This window comes from Azolla caroliniana, unplaced genomic scaffold (genome assembly GCF_043228905.1).
Source record: "Azolla caroliniana isolate FFs.n. ecotype wild unplaced genomic scaffold, voAzoCaro1.0.p SCAF_5, whole genome shotgun sequence".
Classification (NCBI taxonomy): Eukaryota; Viridiplantae; Streptophyta; class Polypodiopsida; order Salviniales; family Salviniaceae; genus Azolla; species Azolla caroliniana.
Window position 1 is genome coordinate 22,775,446 of NW_028230440.1, and position 18,748 is coordinate 22,794,193.

Sequence of the window (18,748 nt, forward strand, 5' to 3'; positions counted from 1 at the left end):
CTGTTCTAGTAATCACTATGTATTGATTGCAGCAAGTACTTTTTTTGTGATTGTGAATTTGAATGAGAGGATCAAGTACTTAACATTAATCCATCTAGCTTGAAACATGTGGAATGCATAACATGCTGATCATGTGTAATATGATACCTTATATAACCTTCTGGATTCCATCTACTCGGTTGTATTGTCACTTTGGAATTGATTCACAGCATGACATGGACAATAAACACGTTACCTTAGTCATTGTCATTGGGTAACTCTGGGTGGGTTCATCTTGCTCTTGATTGAGCATCCCATTCATTTAGTGATAATTTTTGTGATAGCACTGGTTTGGATGTTCTATTGTTTTGTGAAGCATTTTCTATGCTTGTATAGCCCTTAGAACATCGAAAAGTCGTCTCTAGATGTTGAATTTGAATTTTCTGTAGTTTTCTTGATGCTTGAAATGAGAGGATTGTGTCATTGTAGTGTTATATTACATACAGATGGAAAAGTCTAGCGATTGCGATGGTGTTTTGTCTACCTTACGATAATTTGGTAGTCATTGATGCATTGACAAATAAGTTGTTGCTATATGCACCTTTTCAATTGTGTTGAAAGTTTTAAGTATTGCTAGTAAAAATAGAGGGAATCCATACAAATCGTTTATTTTGAAATTAACGTTAATGCTTGTATTGAAATTTGGGAAGCTTCCATTTGAAGGATTTACGTACAAACTTATAAAATGCAAAAATTGTTAAATCTTCCCAAAAGAAATAGAATTAATAAGATGGGATTTTTTTGTGAAATTTCGTTCTTTGGTGTTACAAGAGTAGGATTTCCAATAAAACATGCTTGATATCCTCCTATGTAGGTAGGTTATTTTGTTCCAATTTCAGCTTATTTTAGGAGTTGAGAAGATGGGACCTACCTTGACATGCTAAGTCCACATGCAATAGTTATGACCTCAAACCAAAATATATTGTTGCATTGAAACAAAACAAGTGTTTGTGTCTCCCTTTGTTCCATAGAATTGGTTTCCAATCCATCCTTCTCTCTTGCTAGCATCAATTTCCAATGGATCAACCCCAAAATATTGCTTCATACGAAGATGGCCCACTACAAGACTCTTTTTATGCACATTGGAGGATGGATTCATCATCATGCCACCTTATATGGACATACATCTCCCGTTGCATAGTGTGATAGGGTAGTTACGAACTTCATCACATCAATTAGAGACGGAGGTAGGCAAATATACACGAATACCTCTAAAAGAAAGAATTTCCCAATTCTGTCATCAAGGAGTGGAATCAAAAGAACACTATGTTTGTCACTATAGTGTCTTTTATGAAAGAAGAGGGAGATACCATTGCCTCTTTAAACAAGGCTTTGGCCCACTACACAAGGTAATGGAATATGAGGACCAAGAGTGCCTAGGGCTTTTCTTGTTAGAACTCAAGAGACATAGGGAAAAATTGTAGGAGAACAATAGTATAACCACACAAGCTCATCCACAAAGAACAATCACAACTTTCTTTAGCCCTATCACTCTTACTAATGCTACAAGTCAATCAAGGGATGCACAAATGGGCTCTTGACCAAGACATAACAAAGGGGTTATAATAAATCAGGCAATAGCAATTTGTTGGGCACATAGACCCCGACCCTATGGACCACCACCTCAACACCCTTGTCATCGATAGATAAATGCCATTATCTCCAACCATTGCATGTGCTACCCTCACTTTGGAGATCTTGACCTATGCTAGAGATCAAGATCTTTCGAAGAAAAAAGTTATAATATATTTTTTTGGAAAAAAGAAGAAGTTATAATATATCTAACTTGAGAATCTCACTTGTGTCAAAAACAAGATTGTTTAGTCTCTTTTTATCTAATTTACTTTTGTATTTATTGAGTAATATTTATTTTATTTTGATTTCTTTTTCTCAAAAACGAGACAACACAAGATGTAATCTCTTGTTTGGTCTTATTGGCCATTTTGGCCTCTTAAAAGCTGTTAATATTTCTTTCTTTCTCTTGATTATTTCCTTTTTATTTTAATTACTAGTAATGAGCACGGTTTCGGCTCAAACCGAACTGAACCATTAAGCCATGGTTTAACGGTTTATTGGTTCCAAAATTATTTGATGGTTTGGTTTGGTTTGGATTTTCAATAAACGGTTTGGTTCAGTTCTAAAACTCAGGTTTATAGGTTTTTGGTTAACTTTTTTTTTACCCTAATAGTTTATTAATTTAATGGTTTTTTATTGATTTAATAAATTTAACTTAAATGCTTATTTAATTTAATGTATTTTTGTTTATTTCGATGTTTAATTAGTTTGATTTAAATGGTTAGGTTTAATTTTTTTTTAAATGGTTCGGTTTGGTTTCAACTTTTTCCTAAACAGTTTGGTTTAGTTTTTGTTTTATATAAACGATTTGGTTTAGGGTTTCTTTACCTTGAAACCGAACCGTGCCCATTGCTGTTAATTACCTTACTCTAGTGGTAAGTTGTTGCACTATTATTGGGTTCAAAACCTAATTTTCTCCTCTCTATTGCTTCATACACATCTTTTAATTCTCTCTCTATCTTTATCTTAAAAGCACAACTATATTTATTGTATGTAAAATCCAGTTGTTACAACTCTTCTTAGTGTCTTGTATGTATCTATCTTATCCTATGTAGAGAGCGGGACATCTTGTAATACCACTAGAAATTTTGAATATTCATTTAAGGAAATGATCCCCCACATGCTTTAACATCCAAAAAATCCACATAAGAATGCATTTCAATGTCTTCATGTAGGATTTCACCCCATGTCTACCATCAAACATGAAAGCATTACGCATATTCCAATTGTGTTGTAGTCCCCAATATCGTAAAAGTTGGAACAATATCTACATCTCATCAGTTCGACCATTTTGAACATACTGTGAACTAACCCATTGTTGTGGTCTCAAATAACAATGGGTTAAAACTTGTCAAATGTCCGATAAGTACTTGCCAATGCTACATGCTATAGGACATTTAACGAACCTATGTATACTGTCTTCCAACAGAATGGTGAATGTATTATGAGTGGGAGGTCAAAGGTTCGAGTCCTACTTGGACCAGAAGAGATTAAGTGGATAAATGAATGTGATGGTGGACATTTTTCTATCTGTCTCTCTCTCTCTCTCTAAGAAGAAAGGTGGGTAGATATCTCGTCTTTGAAAACATAGGAATTGCATTTTCTCCATCATATTTTAGACATTGTTAACTAGTCCATCATGTCATTTGCAGTTTGCTTCGTGTTGCTCGATCGTCACACCTACGGGGTGCAATTGTCAAGACAAAGGATTGGTTTACAAATGCAAACAGGGACAATTGAAACACAAGAGAAATTGATTTAGGAAACCAACAAGAAAGACGTGGTGAGACATACAAGAAGTCAAGCGAAAGAAAGAAACTTGGCCATGGGACAATATCGGCGTTGGCCAAGAATGCAAGAGAAAATCAATGAAGAAACCTTGCAAAGACCCGATGGTCAGGAAAAGATACGAGCAAGAGAAATTGGAGGATTGGACATGTCCGCCATGGAAAGAGGGAGAGAGAGAGAGAGAGAGAGAGAGAGAGAGAGAGAGAGAGAGTAGATTTGCCCAATGGAGACCAGTGGGTTCAACCCCTACATTCCACAATGGCATCTAGTGAAATAGAGGTATATATGAAGTATATAATAAAGAGGTGAAGAAATTGGGTTTAGAACCCAAGACACAATGTTTGTAATGTTATAGACTTACCACTAGGGTAAGCTAATTACAATAAAAAGAAAGAGAGAGAGAGTAGATTTCCATTATTATGAGATATATGTCAACAAGATAAACCATGGATATCTATGATGCAATATTTTATTGAGCATGAAGGATTGGTGCACAAGAAAACAAAGATTCAAGCATCCTGGTGGTCATTATTCAATGGAAGTATTTCTCTAAAGATTCGACATTCTGTATGTGGACAACGTTTTGTAAGATCATGGCAAGATGCATTATCTCTTTTTGAATATGGACCATTAAGTGATCAAGAATAGACTTGTAATTCATTACAAAATGAATTGCTTGTTTCTTCTCGAGTGTTGTTTTGACATGGGAAAGAGAAGTTGAGATCTCAATTCAATTGTTTATTTTGATTGGGGATTTTTTACATTTGGAAGATGTGGTTAATAATGAATCTCAAAGGTTGTCGAAATTTGAAGATGCCAAGTGATGGTTATTTATTCCCCGAATTTATGGATTTATTTGGGAGACATTACAAGATATATCATTGTTGCAAGGATCTTGGCAATTGAAAACAAATATTCCACCTTGGGTGGATTGGCAGTTACAAGATGGTACACACTTGTTACATGTCACTACAAATATATTGTATCATCATGTAATGGCATCATTAACTTGGCTATCTCCTAAAGCAGCGAAGTTGTGGAATGTATGTAAGTCATATGCAAGGTGGTGGAAAATATTACAACGTGGTTGGCATTCCCATCTACCATTTCGTGCAAAAGGTATCCATATGGAGAGTCATGATTCATGGGTTCCCATTAGGTTCCACCTTAAAGAGACGAGGACTAGGGTTTGACACTTGTTTCTTTTGCACCGTTCTATTGGGCAATAGTACACATAGGTTCATTAAATGTCCTATAACATGTACCGTTTGGAAGTACTTATTGGACATTTGGCAAGTTTTAACTCGTCGTTGTTTGAGACCTCAGCAATGGGTTTTTTCTCAATATGTTCAAAATGGTTCAAATGATGAGATGGAGATATTGTTCCAATTTTTACGTTATTGGGGATTACAACACAATTGGAATATGTGTAATGCTTGACAATAGACATGGAGTGAAAAGCCTATATAAAGAAGTTGAAAGGTGGATTTTTTGGATGTTAGAGCATGTGGGGATCATTTCCTTAAATGCATATTCAAGTTTTTTAATGGCATTACATGACGTCCCTCTCCATACATAGGCATATGATTAACAATCGGCAACGGTTCAGTTCGGTTCGAGAGGGTCAAAACTGAACCGTTTAAAATTTTAAAAACCTGAATCGAACCGAACCGAACCACGAAACCGTTAAACCGAACCATTAAAACATTTTCAATCTGTTAAGCCATCAAACCAATAAAACCACGGTTTCGGTTTTCAGCTTAGGTCAAAATTTTGAAAATTTATAATATTTCATGATTTAAAATTTCAAAATTTTAAAGATTTTCTTAAAATGTGAGAATAAGGCATGAAAATGAAAAGATTGTTTAAAAATAAAAATAATTTTTTTTTAAAATAATAAAAAAACAAAAAAAACCGCGGTTTCTAACTATTGAAACCAAATAGAAACCGAACCGAACTGTTAAAACAAATCTAAAACCGAACTTGAACCGAACTGTTTAAACCATTAAGCCACTGTTTCGCGATTCCCGTTGCCGATTGTTAGATATGATATGGTTATGATATGGTAGAGGAGACTAAGAAGTGTTGTAACCATAAATTGACATATTCGCATTCGTGGGGCCTACCCCACGAATTAATACGAATAGGAATACGAATGCATGTAAATGTATTCGTTTTCTTTTCTTTTTTTGAATTTTTTATAAAAAATAAAAAACTATTTTTTCTCTAAGAGTGAGTGAACGAACATCAAGTAGCGAGCGAGGAAGCCTCACCCTACTCCCTGTGCGTGTTGCCCTCGCTTCCCTCTGCATCTTGTTCTCAGCCAAGAAATTAGGGTTTCAGCCGAAAACCCTAATTTCTATCATAATCCTAATTTCGACAATATTTCTTTCTTTTGAGCCAGCATCTTTGACTCCCGCTCATGCTCTATTCTAATCCTCATCTTGTTCTCTGCTACAAACTCAGGCTTTCATTGAAACCCTAAGTTTAACATAAACCCTAATTAATTAATTATTAATTAAGTAACTAATATTTTTCAATTAATTAATTAAATTTTTGATGAATTAAGATATGTATTAGTAAATTAATTAATGTATAGTGAATCAATTAATGTTTAAGTGAATTAATTAATTATTATATTGGTGAGTTAATTAATTATTGATGTATGTGTGTATATACATATATGAGTGATATATGTGTGTGTATATGTATATATCATAAACTTGTAACTAAGTGGATTTTACATATAATTAATATAACGGAAAAGTACCAGGATACCCTGGAAGTTCGTCTATTTACCAGAATGCTCTTGGAAGTTCCAAATTTACCAAACTATCCCTATGTGCAAAATATTACACTTTATAAAGTAATTATACATTCAAATCTTTGGTAAATAGGGCTAGTTCGGGTCCATTTCTTCCATACCAGAATGCTCTTGGAAGTTCCAAATTTACCAAACTATCCCTATGTGCAAAATATTACACTTTATAAAGTAGTTATACACTCAAATCTTTGGTAAATAGGGCTAGTTCGGGTCCATTTCTTCCATATTTGGTCAATAGGGCTTGTAGATTTGAGTGTATAATTACTTTATAAAGTGCAATTTTTTGGATATAGGGGTAGTTTGGTAAATTTGGAACTTCCAGGGGCATTCTGGTGAATAGACGAATTTCAAGGGGTATCCTGGTACTTTTCCCTTGATATAATTGTGTGCTTTTAAAAAAAATAAAAGAGAGAGAGAGAGAGACAGAGAGAAGAGAAAGAAGCAGGCAATGATATGATTGATTAGTTAGTAGTAAGTAGTGGATTCAGTGAATGCAGGGAGACCATGGAATTGATTTCTGCATATATATATATATATATGTATGTATGTATGGGGGGTGGAGCTTTGGCCACGATGCCTCCTAACTTTCCCATCACAAGATCCTCCCATTGTAACAATTTCCATGGAGCTTTACCTCCCCTGCTTCTTCTTCTTCTTCTTCTTCTTCTGACCTCCAAGTTCTTGTGGCCATGGCTTGTAGTGAGTGTTCTCTCCTCCTTCAAGCCATGTCTGCTCCAGGGTCTCCCTGCTACACTCGCACTTCTCTTGCCCATTCCTTCAACAACAACAAAACATCCACATCCCCTCTGCTCCGTTGTCCTCCTCCTCCTCCTCGCTCTGCGGCCACTCGTCTATTGTCATCGTCGTCATCGCTGCCGTCGGCCATAGTGTCCGAAGCTTCGAGCATAACCTTGAAGCCTGAAGGAGAGAAGGTATCTCTTGGAGGTTCTGATGTGAAGGTTACTAATCTTGGCATTGGAGCTTGGTCTTGGGGTGATACTTTCTTCTGGAATGATGGCTCTTGGGATGGTATGCTTTCCCTTCTTCTTTACTACATTCCATGTCTTTGATTTTGTAGCTTGCTCTCATAATGTCTCATGCTATATGTAGCTTTTGTGAGCTCTTCTAGAATGCTAAATTTTTGAATGTGATAAACGTGATAATTGGTGAGTTTTTTTTTTTAATTCTTTTTTTTCGCAACTATGGTTTATATTATGTTTAAAGCGATATAATGAAATTTCAGCATTGATATCACATCCCTCTATAACACAGCAATTGTCCTCACTTGGAAGTAATGTATCGGGTTATGAATTACGACAACTTATGACACAGCCATATATATCAGCTTCCAAAAAAGAATGATCGTCAAAAGTTTGGAAGAAAAACGTAACCAATACAAAATCCATAGTCATTCTCATAAGGAAATCACAATCACTACAATTCAAACAAGTAGTTGATTGAGAATTGCAATACATATTGTGTCAAACCATGATGAGTGAATTTGTGATAAGAGTGTAGAGGAAATATTCTCCTCTTGGCCACCAAGCAATACAATGAAACCTCTTGCAAGATTGAAAATTTCTAAAGCTTTATTTGCAGTTGTTTGTACTAGGAGATGAATATAATTCACTTCACAACATTGCAATCAGCTCATATAGTGAAGCTTCAATCCAGAGCTTCTTATACCACAGAATGCAACGTATGTAAATATATGGCCCATATGATACAAATATCTTGTGGATCTCCCAAGATACATAGAAAAACAATGTTAATCTACTTCCTAAACTCCATACCAAACCCCCTCATTGCCCTGTTTTGATATGTGGCAATGACAACCATGTATGTATAATCTATGTCAAAACCACATGCACTCTGAAATTTACCATGTAGATTGTTTAGTCAAGAAGCGTGTACTAGGTTGTTCCATTGTCTTGTTAGTGACATGCCCACAACATGTGCTCTGGAGTTGAGAAACATACTTTACCTGAATTTACTCTAGATTCTAGGTATGATTTATATTTCTTGTCTTGTAGCATGCCTGACAAATATGCATACCATGTATCACACACCACAAACTTTGTAATTGACTATCATATGTCCAAAAGAGCAAGCTATCCATGATCAGAAGCATTAGGCACTTGTCCACATAGCAACATATTTGAACATTAAGCAAGGAACATTGACAGCATCCACAGCAATATCCTCAGGATTCATGATTCAACTTTGCAGTTAACCATCATACCTCCAAAAGAGCAACCCATCCATGATCAAAAGCATTACCTGCTTGTTGCATAGCCACATATTTGAACACCAAGTAAGGATCATTTCAGCATTCTTGGAAATATTCTCATGTTCCATGGGTTGCGGCAAAATCAGCCCTTAACAAATATTATCTCCAGGGAGAAGAGCATGTAACAACCGCTCAATCTTTCTCATAATGTATATGTCAATGCACCTAATATAGGTCTAAACATAACTTTTTCTTTTTTTCCTAAATGGTTACCTTGTCTTTAAGGCTTCATTAAAATCTATAGTTGAGAATGTTGCGGTATGCTATATTGTCTAGACAATATAAGCAAGGTCGTGATGCAAAATTTTCATATTCTTCCAAGTCCTTAGTAGTAAAAATGTCACTATTGAAATGATAACTTGCAGAATGTTGCTGTAGATTCATTTCATCGAGGAACTAGTCTAGAAAGAGTGGGATTTAGGGTTCATTGAGCGTCAATGAGAGTGAACTTCAATATTCTTTAGGCTATCAGATAAGATTGGAAAAAAGGAAATTCAAAATTAATGTCTCTGCGAAACCTAAAAATGGCAAATAAGGGAATTTACGTTTCGGCGCGTAACAAAATTTATGCACTTAGCTGCATTTTGTTTTCTGCCAAAATGCAACAGAAGATGGCTTTGTTTGGAGATGGAGCTGTCTATTAAAGAAAGGGCCATGATTAAATCCCAATTTATCTTCATATGTATTTTTATGTCAATATTCATCACCCAAGCCAAAAGATGTTCATGTAATCTGCACTCTTCTTCCTTGATATTTCATGGTGATTTCATTCCCTATGTGAATGTTTTTTATTTAGGGCCCCTAGTTTTCTGACTCAAGTTAGTTTCTCTTTTTGGATGAAGATAGGAAATTGGAAGATGCTAGGGCTGCCTTCAACGCAAGTGTAGATGCAGGCATAACATTTTTTGATACTGCTGGTAAAATTTACATTTTGGTTTATTTACTTCCTGTTCCTTAATGCTGTAATATCTTTTCTTATGTATATGATTGTTTTTTTTTTCTTTTCCTTTTTCCGGTACAGAGGTCTATGGGTCAAAGGTAATTTCTTATCGTGAACTCTTTGTTTTCTTTGTTTATAATATTAAGTTCCGAAGGAAAACATAGCTTCAAATTTCATTCCTACTATGTTGTGATTGTTAGAATCTTTTTGTAGTAGGTATGTTGAAACTTTTTATATACCATTGCTTGAGTTAGTATGCAAGAGCTCGATATCATAAGGAGAGGACTAAGAAAATAAAAGTGCAATATCCTAAGCCTAAAGATGGATGGATTGTAAACCTCAAAATCCATGCTCCAACTAGAAGCAAAATCAAACAAGTGATATATGCACATATGTATATTGATAAATGGCCATACATATACAGGCAACTAACAACACACAGCTATCGACATTATATATATGTAATATATATAGCTTTTACATGTTGCACTGTCAATATATATTAAAGAAGAAGTCTTTACCTAAAGGATGGAAAAGTTTGAGTACCTGATGTCCATTTCTTCATTGACATTGAAGAAAATCTATTTGATTTTATTGGTCACTTCTGTTAAATCCATGGTTGATCACTTGTAAAATTCCTTTGTATAAAACTGTGATGTGATTACTCACCATCTAAACTCATAATCATATTTAGCAAAACTGCACAATGTTTCCCATTTTTTTATTGTTTTTTCCCTTCAGGGGTTTTGTTTACTTAATCATTCATGCTAAGATGACAGGCAGAAATTCCTAGTTTGAGCTTAGAATAAAGGTATCTATGTATGTTTGATATTATTTATCAAGCTTCAAATGAAGGTCTCTGTGTACATTTTATATAATTTGTCAAGCTTCTTGTATTTCAGGTGGCCTGAGCTTATAGATTGAACCCTTAGGGAAGCTCTAGGAAATTCCCCACAACTAAGACTCCCGTTTGAGTTTTATTTTTTAGTTCAAATGATATAAGATGACAATTTGTCTGAAATTAATTTGTAAAACTAATTTCTCTGTACTATTTTGTTTATTTCAAGAAAATGATGGTATTAATTATGGCATTTGGGTTTCCTAGGCATTTGGTGGTGGAGAAGATTCTGAAAGCTTATTGGGCAGGTGCTTAATGGATATCATGGCAGATGTTTCTATGTTTTGAATGGTCACCATGGTTTCTGTTGCCATCATGGAAGTATATACTTCTGGCCATGATTTAGTAAATAATAAGTGACTTTGGCCATGCTACTGAAATCCATTCATAAATATCGCCAGAAAAGGAAAGTCTAACTTAACTACCATCTTAATGGATTGTCAAAAGATATATACATTATATAATCAACTTTAGGAACTCTGTAGACCAGAGAAAAATGATCAAAGTAGACAAATTAAATGATATCATGTGTCGAAAAGTATGTATTGTGAAACACAGTTTTATCATATTATTGGTAACCGTTTTCCTTAAACTTAACACAGGTTCATTAAAGAGAGAAGAAAGGTTGACGACAAGGAAATCATTGTAGCCACCAAATTTGCTGCTCTGCCATGGCGGTTTGGCAGTCAGAGTGTTATATGTACCTTAAAGGACTCATTGAGACGACTTGGTCTTTCTTCTGTGGATCTATACCAACTTCATTGGTCTAATTTCGTAACCTATTCTTCTGCAGTTTCATTTTTGTATATTTTCAATATCTGATTTAGTGTTTATTTTTGCAGGCCTGGGCTTTGGGGAAATGAAGGTGTGTTACCAGGATCTTTTAACGAAAATTTAAGTTAATTTAATGTTCTATTTATTCTTGGATTTAAATGAGAAGAATAATATGATATAAATGGAAAGCCTTGAACAACATGGAAGGAAATATGTGAAATACAGTAAGAAAATGGTGATGTTGGCCCTATCTCAGAGATCCTGTGTGCACATACTGCTAGGATGGCAATCCACATGTGTAGTACGCTTCGTCTGTCTCATCATGGGGTGTGCAATCAGTACACATTGAGGTGTAAAAACTCAGGAAAATAAATTAGTCTGTATCAGACAGTTTTTTCAGAACGTGACCACCTGTCATGATATTTTATTGTGAAATCACGAGCCATAGAAAGTGTCCCTAAGAATTATCATTGTGAATAGCATGTACCCTTGCATGTAACATTTTGTTTGCTAGAGTTGACAGAATTGTTCTATTGTAAGAATTTGAATGTTTTCTGCAGATTATATAGATGGATTGGCTGATGCTGTTCAACAAGGCCTTGTTAAAGCAGTTGGCGTGTCAAATTATAGTGGTGTGTCTCGCTTTCTTTATTATTTAAATTTCTAATTACATCCATAGAATAGAATCCATAAGAATGAAGGTTATGTCTTGATGGTGGTTAATTGGTGTTGGGGTGTTCTCTAAGCTTGTATCACTTATCATGATACAAGGAGAAGCTTGAGGAGAAGCTTGAAACAAGAAGTGAACCAGGGGATTTGTACAGTAAACAAGCAAGAGTAGCCTTCCAATTCCTCATGAGGAAGAAGACGATATTATATTTAGCTAAAATTGAAACAGAGGGCAAGAAAGTAAAGAAGTGCGGAAAATGTTTAATAAGAGACAATCAAGCACTCAATTGACCTCATCTCGTGCTTGCATGAATATGCAAAAGTACTCTTGCATTTCTGGGCAGCCCCCCTCCCCCACTCATATGGCTCATCCCACTTGAATCCACCTTTGTTTTACTCTACAAGAGGAGAGAAATGTCATTGTAGGTTACAATTTGGAAGGGCTCAAGATAATGCTGGATTGGTGGGCGAGAATTTTATATATGCCCATGACACCTTGCTCTCACTTCTTGCCAACATCTTTAATAGTGCTATGTGTGAAGGCTTCTCTAGTATTTGGGAAGAACATAGGATTGTACCAATACCTAGCAATTATAGAACTAACATGATTGGGCATAGAGAAATGACTGCTGTTCAGCTGGACAGGCAGGTTTCAGAAAGGGGTTTATTTACAACTTTCAATCACATTTAGATCATTCAAACATGGGGAGAAACCATAAAAGGAGACTATTGTTGCTTTGTGGATTTCCAGAAAGCTTTGTGTGTGGATCATGCAGTGAATAGAAGTCCTGGGAGTCCCAGAGAATATGCAATGGAGCATTTATGCACTATCTGAATCAGTGTCAGGAAAAGTGCACTCATACTGGATTGTCGGAGGTTGTGCCTTTCATGATTGGAGTAACGAGGATGCCCCCTCTCACCTACTATCACCCAATCTCTTTAGTCTCTGTAGAATATGATACCTAATTACGTAAAAAGCTTGGGTGGTTCAGGAGCGTGTTTAGCCATACCAATATTACTGTATGCCAATGACATTGTGTTAATATCTGAATCTCCAGAGGGCTTATAAAGACATCGAAATGCTTTAAAGCATTTTGTATAGAGAAAGATTTGATGGTCAATCTTGATCAAACTGAAGAGATGGTGTTTTAACACCACTCAAGCATGAGTAAGAAGATCAGAGGCCAGAATTCTTCTTCAGAGAAGAAAAGGTGGCATGACACACGATCCTACACATATCTAGGAGTAACATCATAGGGGTTCAGTTATTGTTTAAGTACTTGCCGTACACTCACATTCCACAATTTGCATGATGTTGAAATTGCATTGGTTCCAGAGACACAAGTTGCCTTTTTGCAGTTCTTCTTCACTTGAACACCTAATCTAGAGCTCTTCCATTAGGCTCTCTCTCTCTCTCTCTCTCTCTCTCTCCTTATATGGACATACATCTATCCTATGCGCTGCGTAGTGTGATAGGGCAGCTGCAAACTTCATCACATCAGCTACAGATTGAGGTAGGCAGATATACACGACTACCTCTAGAAGAGAGAATTTGCCAATTGTGTCATCAAGAAGTGGAATCTGAAGAACACTATGTTTGTCATTGTTGTGTCTTTTATGAAATCAGAGGGAGATACCATTGCCTCTTTAAACAAGGCGTTGGTCCACTACGCAAGGTAATGGAATATGAGGACCAACGATGCCTAGGACTTTTCTCGCTAGAGCTCAAGAGACATTGGGAAAAGTTGTTGAAGAATACAACCACACAAGCTCATCGACAAAGAACAATCACAACTTTCTTTAGCCCCATCACTCCTACAAGTCAATCACAAGATACACAAATGGGCTCCAAACGAGGACATAACAAAGAGGTTACAATTGATCGGGCAATAGCAATTTGCCATGCACGTAGGCCCCGGCCCCATGGACCATGCCCTCGACACCCTTGCCCTCGACAGATAAAAGACATTATCTCCCGCCATCGTAAGTGCTTCCCTCGCTTCGGAGACATTTCCATTTTGGATCGACCTATGGTAGAGATCTTTCGAAGATAAAAGCTACAATATACCTAACTTGAGAATCTCACATGTGCCAAAAACCAGATTACCTCGTTTCTTTTCTTTTCATCTTATTTACTTTTATATTTACTGTGTAATATTTATTTCATTTTGATTTGTTCTCAAAGATGAGACAAACTTAAGATGCAATCTCTTATTTGGTCTTATAGGCCATATTGGCCTCTTAAAAGACGTTAATATATCTTTCTTTCTTTCTCCCAATGGAATTGAGTACTCAAATACTTAAGTTTTCCATCTTAATTAATGATACTTATTCAAGGAAGCAAGTCGATTTCTTAATGTGAGTTTATTATTTTAACTTAGTCGAAGTGTCCATAATGTCATGTGTTAATTTCTTATTGTGAATTCGTTTTAATTAATTAATCTAAAGTGTTTCTTAATAGTTTTAAGTCACATTCATGTAATTAAATGTGAGTGGACAGTTTAATGAGGAGTTCACCAAAGTGGTTAAAACTTCACTAGTAGCGAAGGAATTGTTGACACCCATCCCTTCCAGCATTGCAGATAATAAAGTAGATATTGACTGAACCCCCCCTAATGCGATGATCCCAGTATAGGAGCTCGAACTCTACTAAGAGATAAGTGTGATAGGAACAATCCTATGCACATCAGCATCTTTGTTATAGACATTTGGCACCTGCCTCAGAAACTTACAAAAAGCTCTAAGGCTTCAAGCACCGACCAAAAGTTCCTGGCAGCACTGCCAACATGTGTAGGATTGCTCCTAACACACTTCTCTCGTAGTAGAGTCTTGCTCTCACACCTAGAGCATTGAATTAGGGGGGTCCATGTTGGCATCTACCCTGCCAGTGGTGATGTAGGAAGCAACAGTGTGAACTGTTCCTTAGCCACTAGCGAAGTGTTAAACACTTTGGCGAACTCCTCATTAAACTCTCCATTCTCATACCTAATTAAATGAATGTGGCTTAACCTATTAGATTTAAATACACTTTAACTAATTAATTAAGAAATCAGCGTGTGATCTGACCTATTAGACTTGACAAGCACTTTGACTAATTTAATTAAAATAATGAAATCACAATAAGAAATCAATCTGTTTACTTTAATAAGTATCATTAAGCAAGAAGCCAAGCGATTGGTATCCAACAAATTTGGGAGCTCCTAGGGGAAAGGTACTCAAGACACTTAGGTCATCAAACCAGTTGGCTGAAAATGGAGACAACCATTGTTGGTATGATGAAATGCAAGAATGGTTCTAGTCACATGGAATAAGTATTCCCTACGCCTATTCTAATATAGCTTGAATGCACACAGGAACATGATTTTAGTGGAAAAGGAAAGAGTGACCCAAACCGATATCATTAAATTGGATCATGAAAGAACATGGATTAGCCCCACAATATCTCTTGGTAGGAAGATGGTTCACTACAAGGTGCTCTTTATACACGTATCTTAGGATGGATTGGTTGTCAAGGCTTCTTATATTGATACACATATAGCTCATGCACGCTGTGATGTGATAGTTGAGGACCTCTTCACATCAGTTAGAAATTGAGATGGGCAAATATGCGTGCAAATCTATGGAAACCAGATTTGCCTACTGTGCCATCAGGGAGGTGGAATCGGAAGAATACTATGTTTGCCATTGCCTTTTCAGACAAGTCTTTCACCCATTGTGCAAGATCTTGGGATATGAAGACCAACAGTGCTTGTGACTGTTCTTAGCCACAACAAGCACAACAGCTCATTAATAGAGAACACACATTTTCTCTAGCCACAAAACTCTTTCTCATGCCACAAGTCAATCAAGGATGACACAAATGGAGTCTTGACCAAGACACTCAAAAGGGGTTTCAATAGATCAGGCCATGAACATTTGGACCATGGCCTTGTCACCTTTGTCACTGACCAATAATGGCCATTATCAACTGGCATTGAAGGTACTTCCTTTGCTTCAGAGATCTCTCCATCTTGGAGCAGCCCATGTTGGAGATTTTTCATATACAAAAGTTTTAGGCTATCTAAGTTTAGTATCTAAAGCTCTAAGATATCTAGATTCTTTAGTACCCTATGTTTAGTTATATTTATTTTCATTTGTTGTTCCCAAGGACAAGAGAACATTGTAAAATGTAATTGCTTTGTTGATCGTTTAGGACATTTTGGCCACTTAAAGATTGTTTAGCTTCTTCAATGGTTCTTCCAGTTTCTGTTGTTGTATTAGAGAGATGGGCTTGTTTCTTATTTCTTTGATCATTTCAGCTTGTTTGGTGTTTAGACCATCATTAAACAGTCAATGGCAGTGAATTCCTGAATGTATTCTTGTTTTTCTCTTCTTTGTTTGCTCAACTGCACTCACTAGTGATATTAAGGCGGCATTTTATTTCAAAATGGAACCAATATTGAGGAAATGCAGAACTTAGCCATGTACAGCTATTTGTGGTTATTTATTTTAGATTTCAAGGTTTCAGTACTGTTCTCACGAAACCTCAGGAATGGACAATCTGAAAAAGATAACTTTGCACAAAGAATGGTTGCACTATTTTTTTTGTTAACACTTTATTTCTACCACATGCATACTAAAGCTTTCAATATAGCTACATGCTTAACTGCATTACCCATTTGTGTTAATCAGTATATATCATCATAACCTGCAACATCTTGAAGATCCAAAAAATTTTAACAGAGAAAAGGCTTCGGAATGCACATGCTCAATTAAAGAAAAGAGGCATCCCGCTGGCATCAAATCAAGTGAATTACAGTCTAATCTACAGGGTTCCAGAGAATAATGGTGTCAAGAAAGCTTGTGAAGAATTAGGTGTAACTCTCATAGCATATTCACCAATTGCACAAGGTATGCAATTCCCTTCAATGCATTAAAGTATAGCAATCAATGGTAGGGTTGCAAGTTTCTTGACTAAGCAGAGTAGATTTTCAAACTAAAGCAGATGCAGAACATCCTCAGTTATTAGTGATCCACCGGAAATTAGTTGATTTGCTTTTGTTCTTCATAAAAAACTATAGGTATTCTTTCTGGAAAGTACAGCCCTGACAAGATACCGTCAGGACCGCGAGGCCAGATTTATAACAAAGAATATCTGAGAAAGGTTTGAAACAAGCTAATTCAAAAACATTCTTCTGTAATATAGATATAACCTAATAGGGTTGGTGAGGCAATTGATCTGCCATTACATTATGCTGTTTCCTTTTCTCAATCAGGCTGCTCCTTTATTGCAAGCACTAGGTGAAATCGGTGAACGTTATGGGAAGACTGCTACTCAAGTAAATCAATTTTCTGATTAAGCCCTATATTCCTGGATGCTTTTAAATTCTTTACTTTGGTTCCTGACCTTTGCTGTGGTTTGCATTAGGTCTCACTAAACTGGTTGCTGGCGCAAGGAGACGTAATTCCTATTCCCGGAGCTAAGACAGCAGCTCAGGTAAGATTCAATGTCATGGGTAATAGTGTAGTTAGCAATTAAACACTGAATGATCAATACTAATATGTAGTAAACGCCCATTGTACTATCTATACCAAAGTAGCAACCACTATTGAACTATATATACAAATGTGTAGCAATAATCCAAATAGACTATCACTAATGTCTTGCAACTACCTGCGACTGTATCTATATACCAGTGTTGCGACCACCATTGAACTATCTATACCTATGTATCAACTACCATTATCAAACCATATATATCACTGTAGCAACTACCCACTGAACAATTTGTTCCAATGTGTAGCAACCACCCACTGCAATATCTATACTGATGTTTAGCAACTACCACTGAGTTATATATGATAATGTGCAGCAATACCCACTGAACTATCTTTACTTAACTATCCACTATAAATCTATAGGGATGTGTAGAGTATCTGTACTAAAAACGTGGAAAAACTAGCTAGTGAGCTAGCTTTACGCTTTTGTAGCAACTGATTTCTCTTGCATAGAAACTCCCTAATTAACTAGCTTAGACTCCTGTGAACTACCTAGTACCAACTACCTAGTGAACTAGCTATTCTGTTGTATTGTATACCAACTACTAATGAACTAGCTATGCCCTGTGTAGCAACTACATACTGAACAATCTATGCGAATGTGTTGCATTATGTGGTCCATACTTATGGGTAGCAAATGCATATTAACTTCTTCTACATTGACTTCTGTAGGCTCAAGAATTTGCGGGAGCACTAGGTTGGACTTTGACACCTGATGAAGTTGAGGAGTTGCGAAAACTAGCCTCAAAAATAGATTCTATTAGAGGATTTCCTCTCGAATCTTTGTAAAATCATCATGAATCATGAATTAAGTCTGTATTTCATGTACATTGTATAGTAAAATATTGTTTTATTCTAATATGAAAATGTTATGAAAAGTGTTGTGAGTGTTCAAAATGACAGATTCGTCAAGTTACATTGAAACGTTTGAGGTGAAAAGGAAGATCTATATGAATTAGAAACTTTGCATTACAACACATTCAATAGAAGATATAAACAACAGTTTTGGGACCAGAAACGACACTTCACTATCATAACATGGAACCACTAAGAATAATGTTTCATCCATTTTTCATTCCTTATGAGTATTGGGAAAAGAAGAACTGCTAAAAATTGAAAAGTCAGGTGGTTAAAACATCAGCAATGATTTCTAGTTAGAGGTATTTGTTTGTGGGAAATTTAGATGTGGTGGATTGTCAAATCTACATGTCATCTAGGTAATTGGGGGATTTTACTAAGTTATGGTTACAGCTATGCTTGTGTCTTTGGTGGCTTTGTGGTTGATCAAATGAAGTTGACTTAGTGCACCTCATTATTAATGAGTGATTGAATTGTGTCACTTAATTGAGCTTGAGCCCCATGATCACGAATGATCTAGATTACATCAATTAGCATGATTGAGGTTGGGGATAC

General features: G+C 36.0%; 1 protein-coding gene across 2 annotated transcripts; it reads left to right on the forward strand.

Moving 5' to 3' along the window:
- Positions 1-6,869: 6,869 nt before the first annotated feature.
- LOC147864492 (NAD(P)-linked oxidoreductase superfamily protein) lies at positions 6,870-18,213 on the forward strand. 2 transcript variants are annotated; one of them, XM_087320361.1, is made up of 12 exons: positions 6,871-7,255; positions 9,359-9,433; positions 9,538-9,554; positions 10,562-10,602; positions 10,957-11,118; positions 11,197-11,219; positions 11,689-11,760; positions 16,520-16,687; positions 16,858-16,940; positions 17,053-17,115; positions 17,205-17,273; positions 18,008-18,213. In XM_087320361.1, exons 1-12 carry the CDS (start codon positions 6,916-6,918, stop codon positions 18,122-18,124), a joined length of 1,230 nt encoding a protein of 409 aa, XP_087176487.1. In that variant the 5' UTR covers positions 6,871-6,915; the 3' UTR covers positions 18,125-18,213. The 2 variants fall into 2 exon arrangements, with proteins under 2 accessions (XP_087176488.1, XP_087176487.1); XM_087320362.1 differs by lacking the exon at positions 9,538-9,554 and having other exon boundaries at positions 6,870-7,255; positions 9,359-9,450.
- Positions 18,214-18,748: the final 535 nt, after the last annotated feature.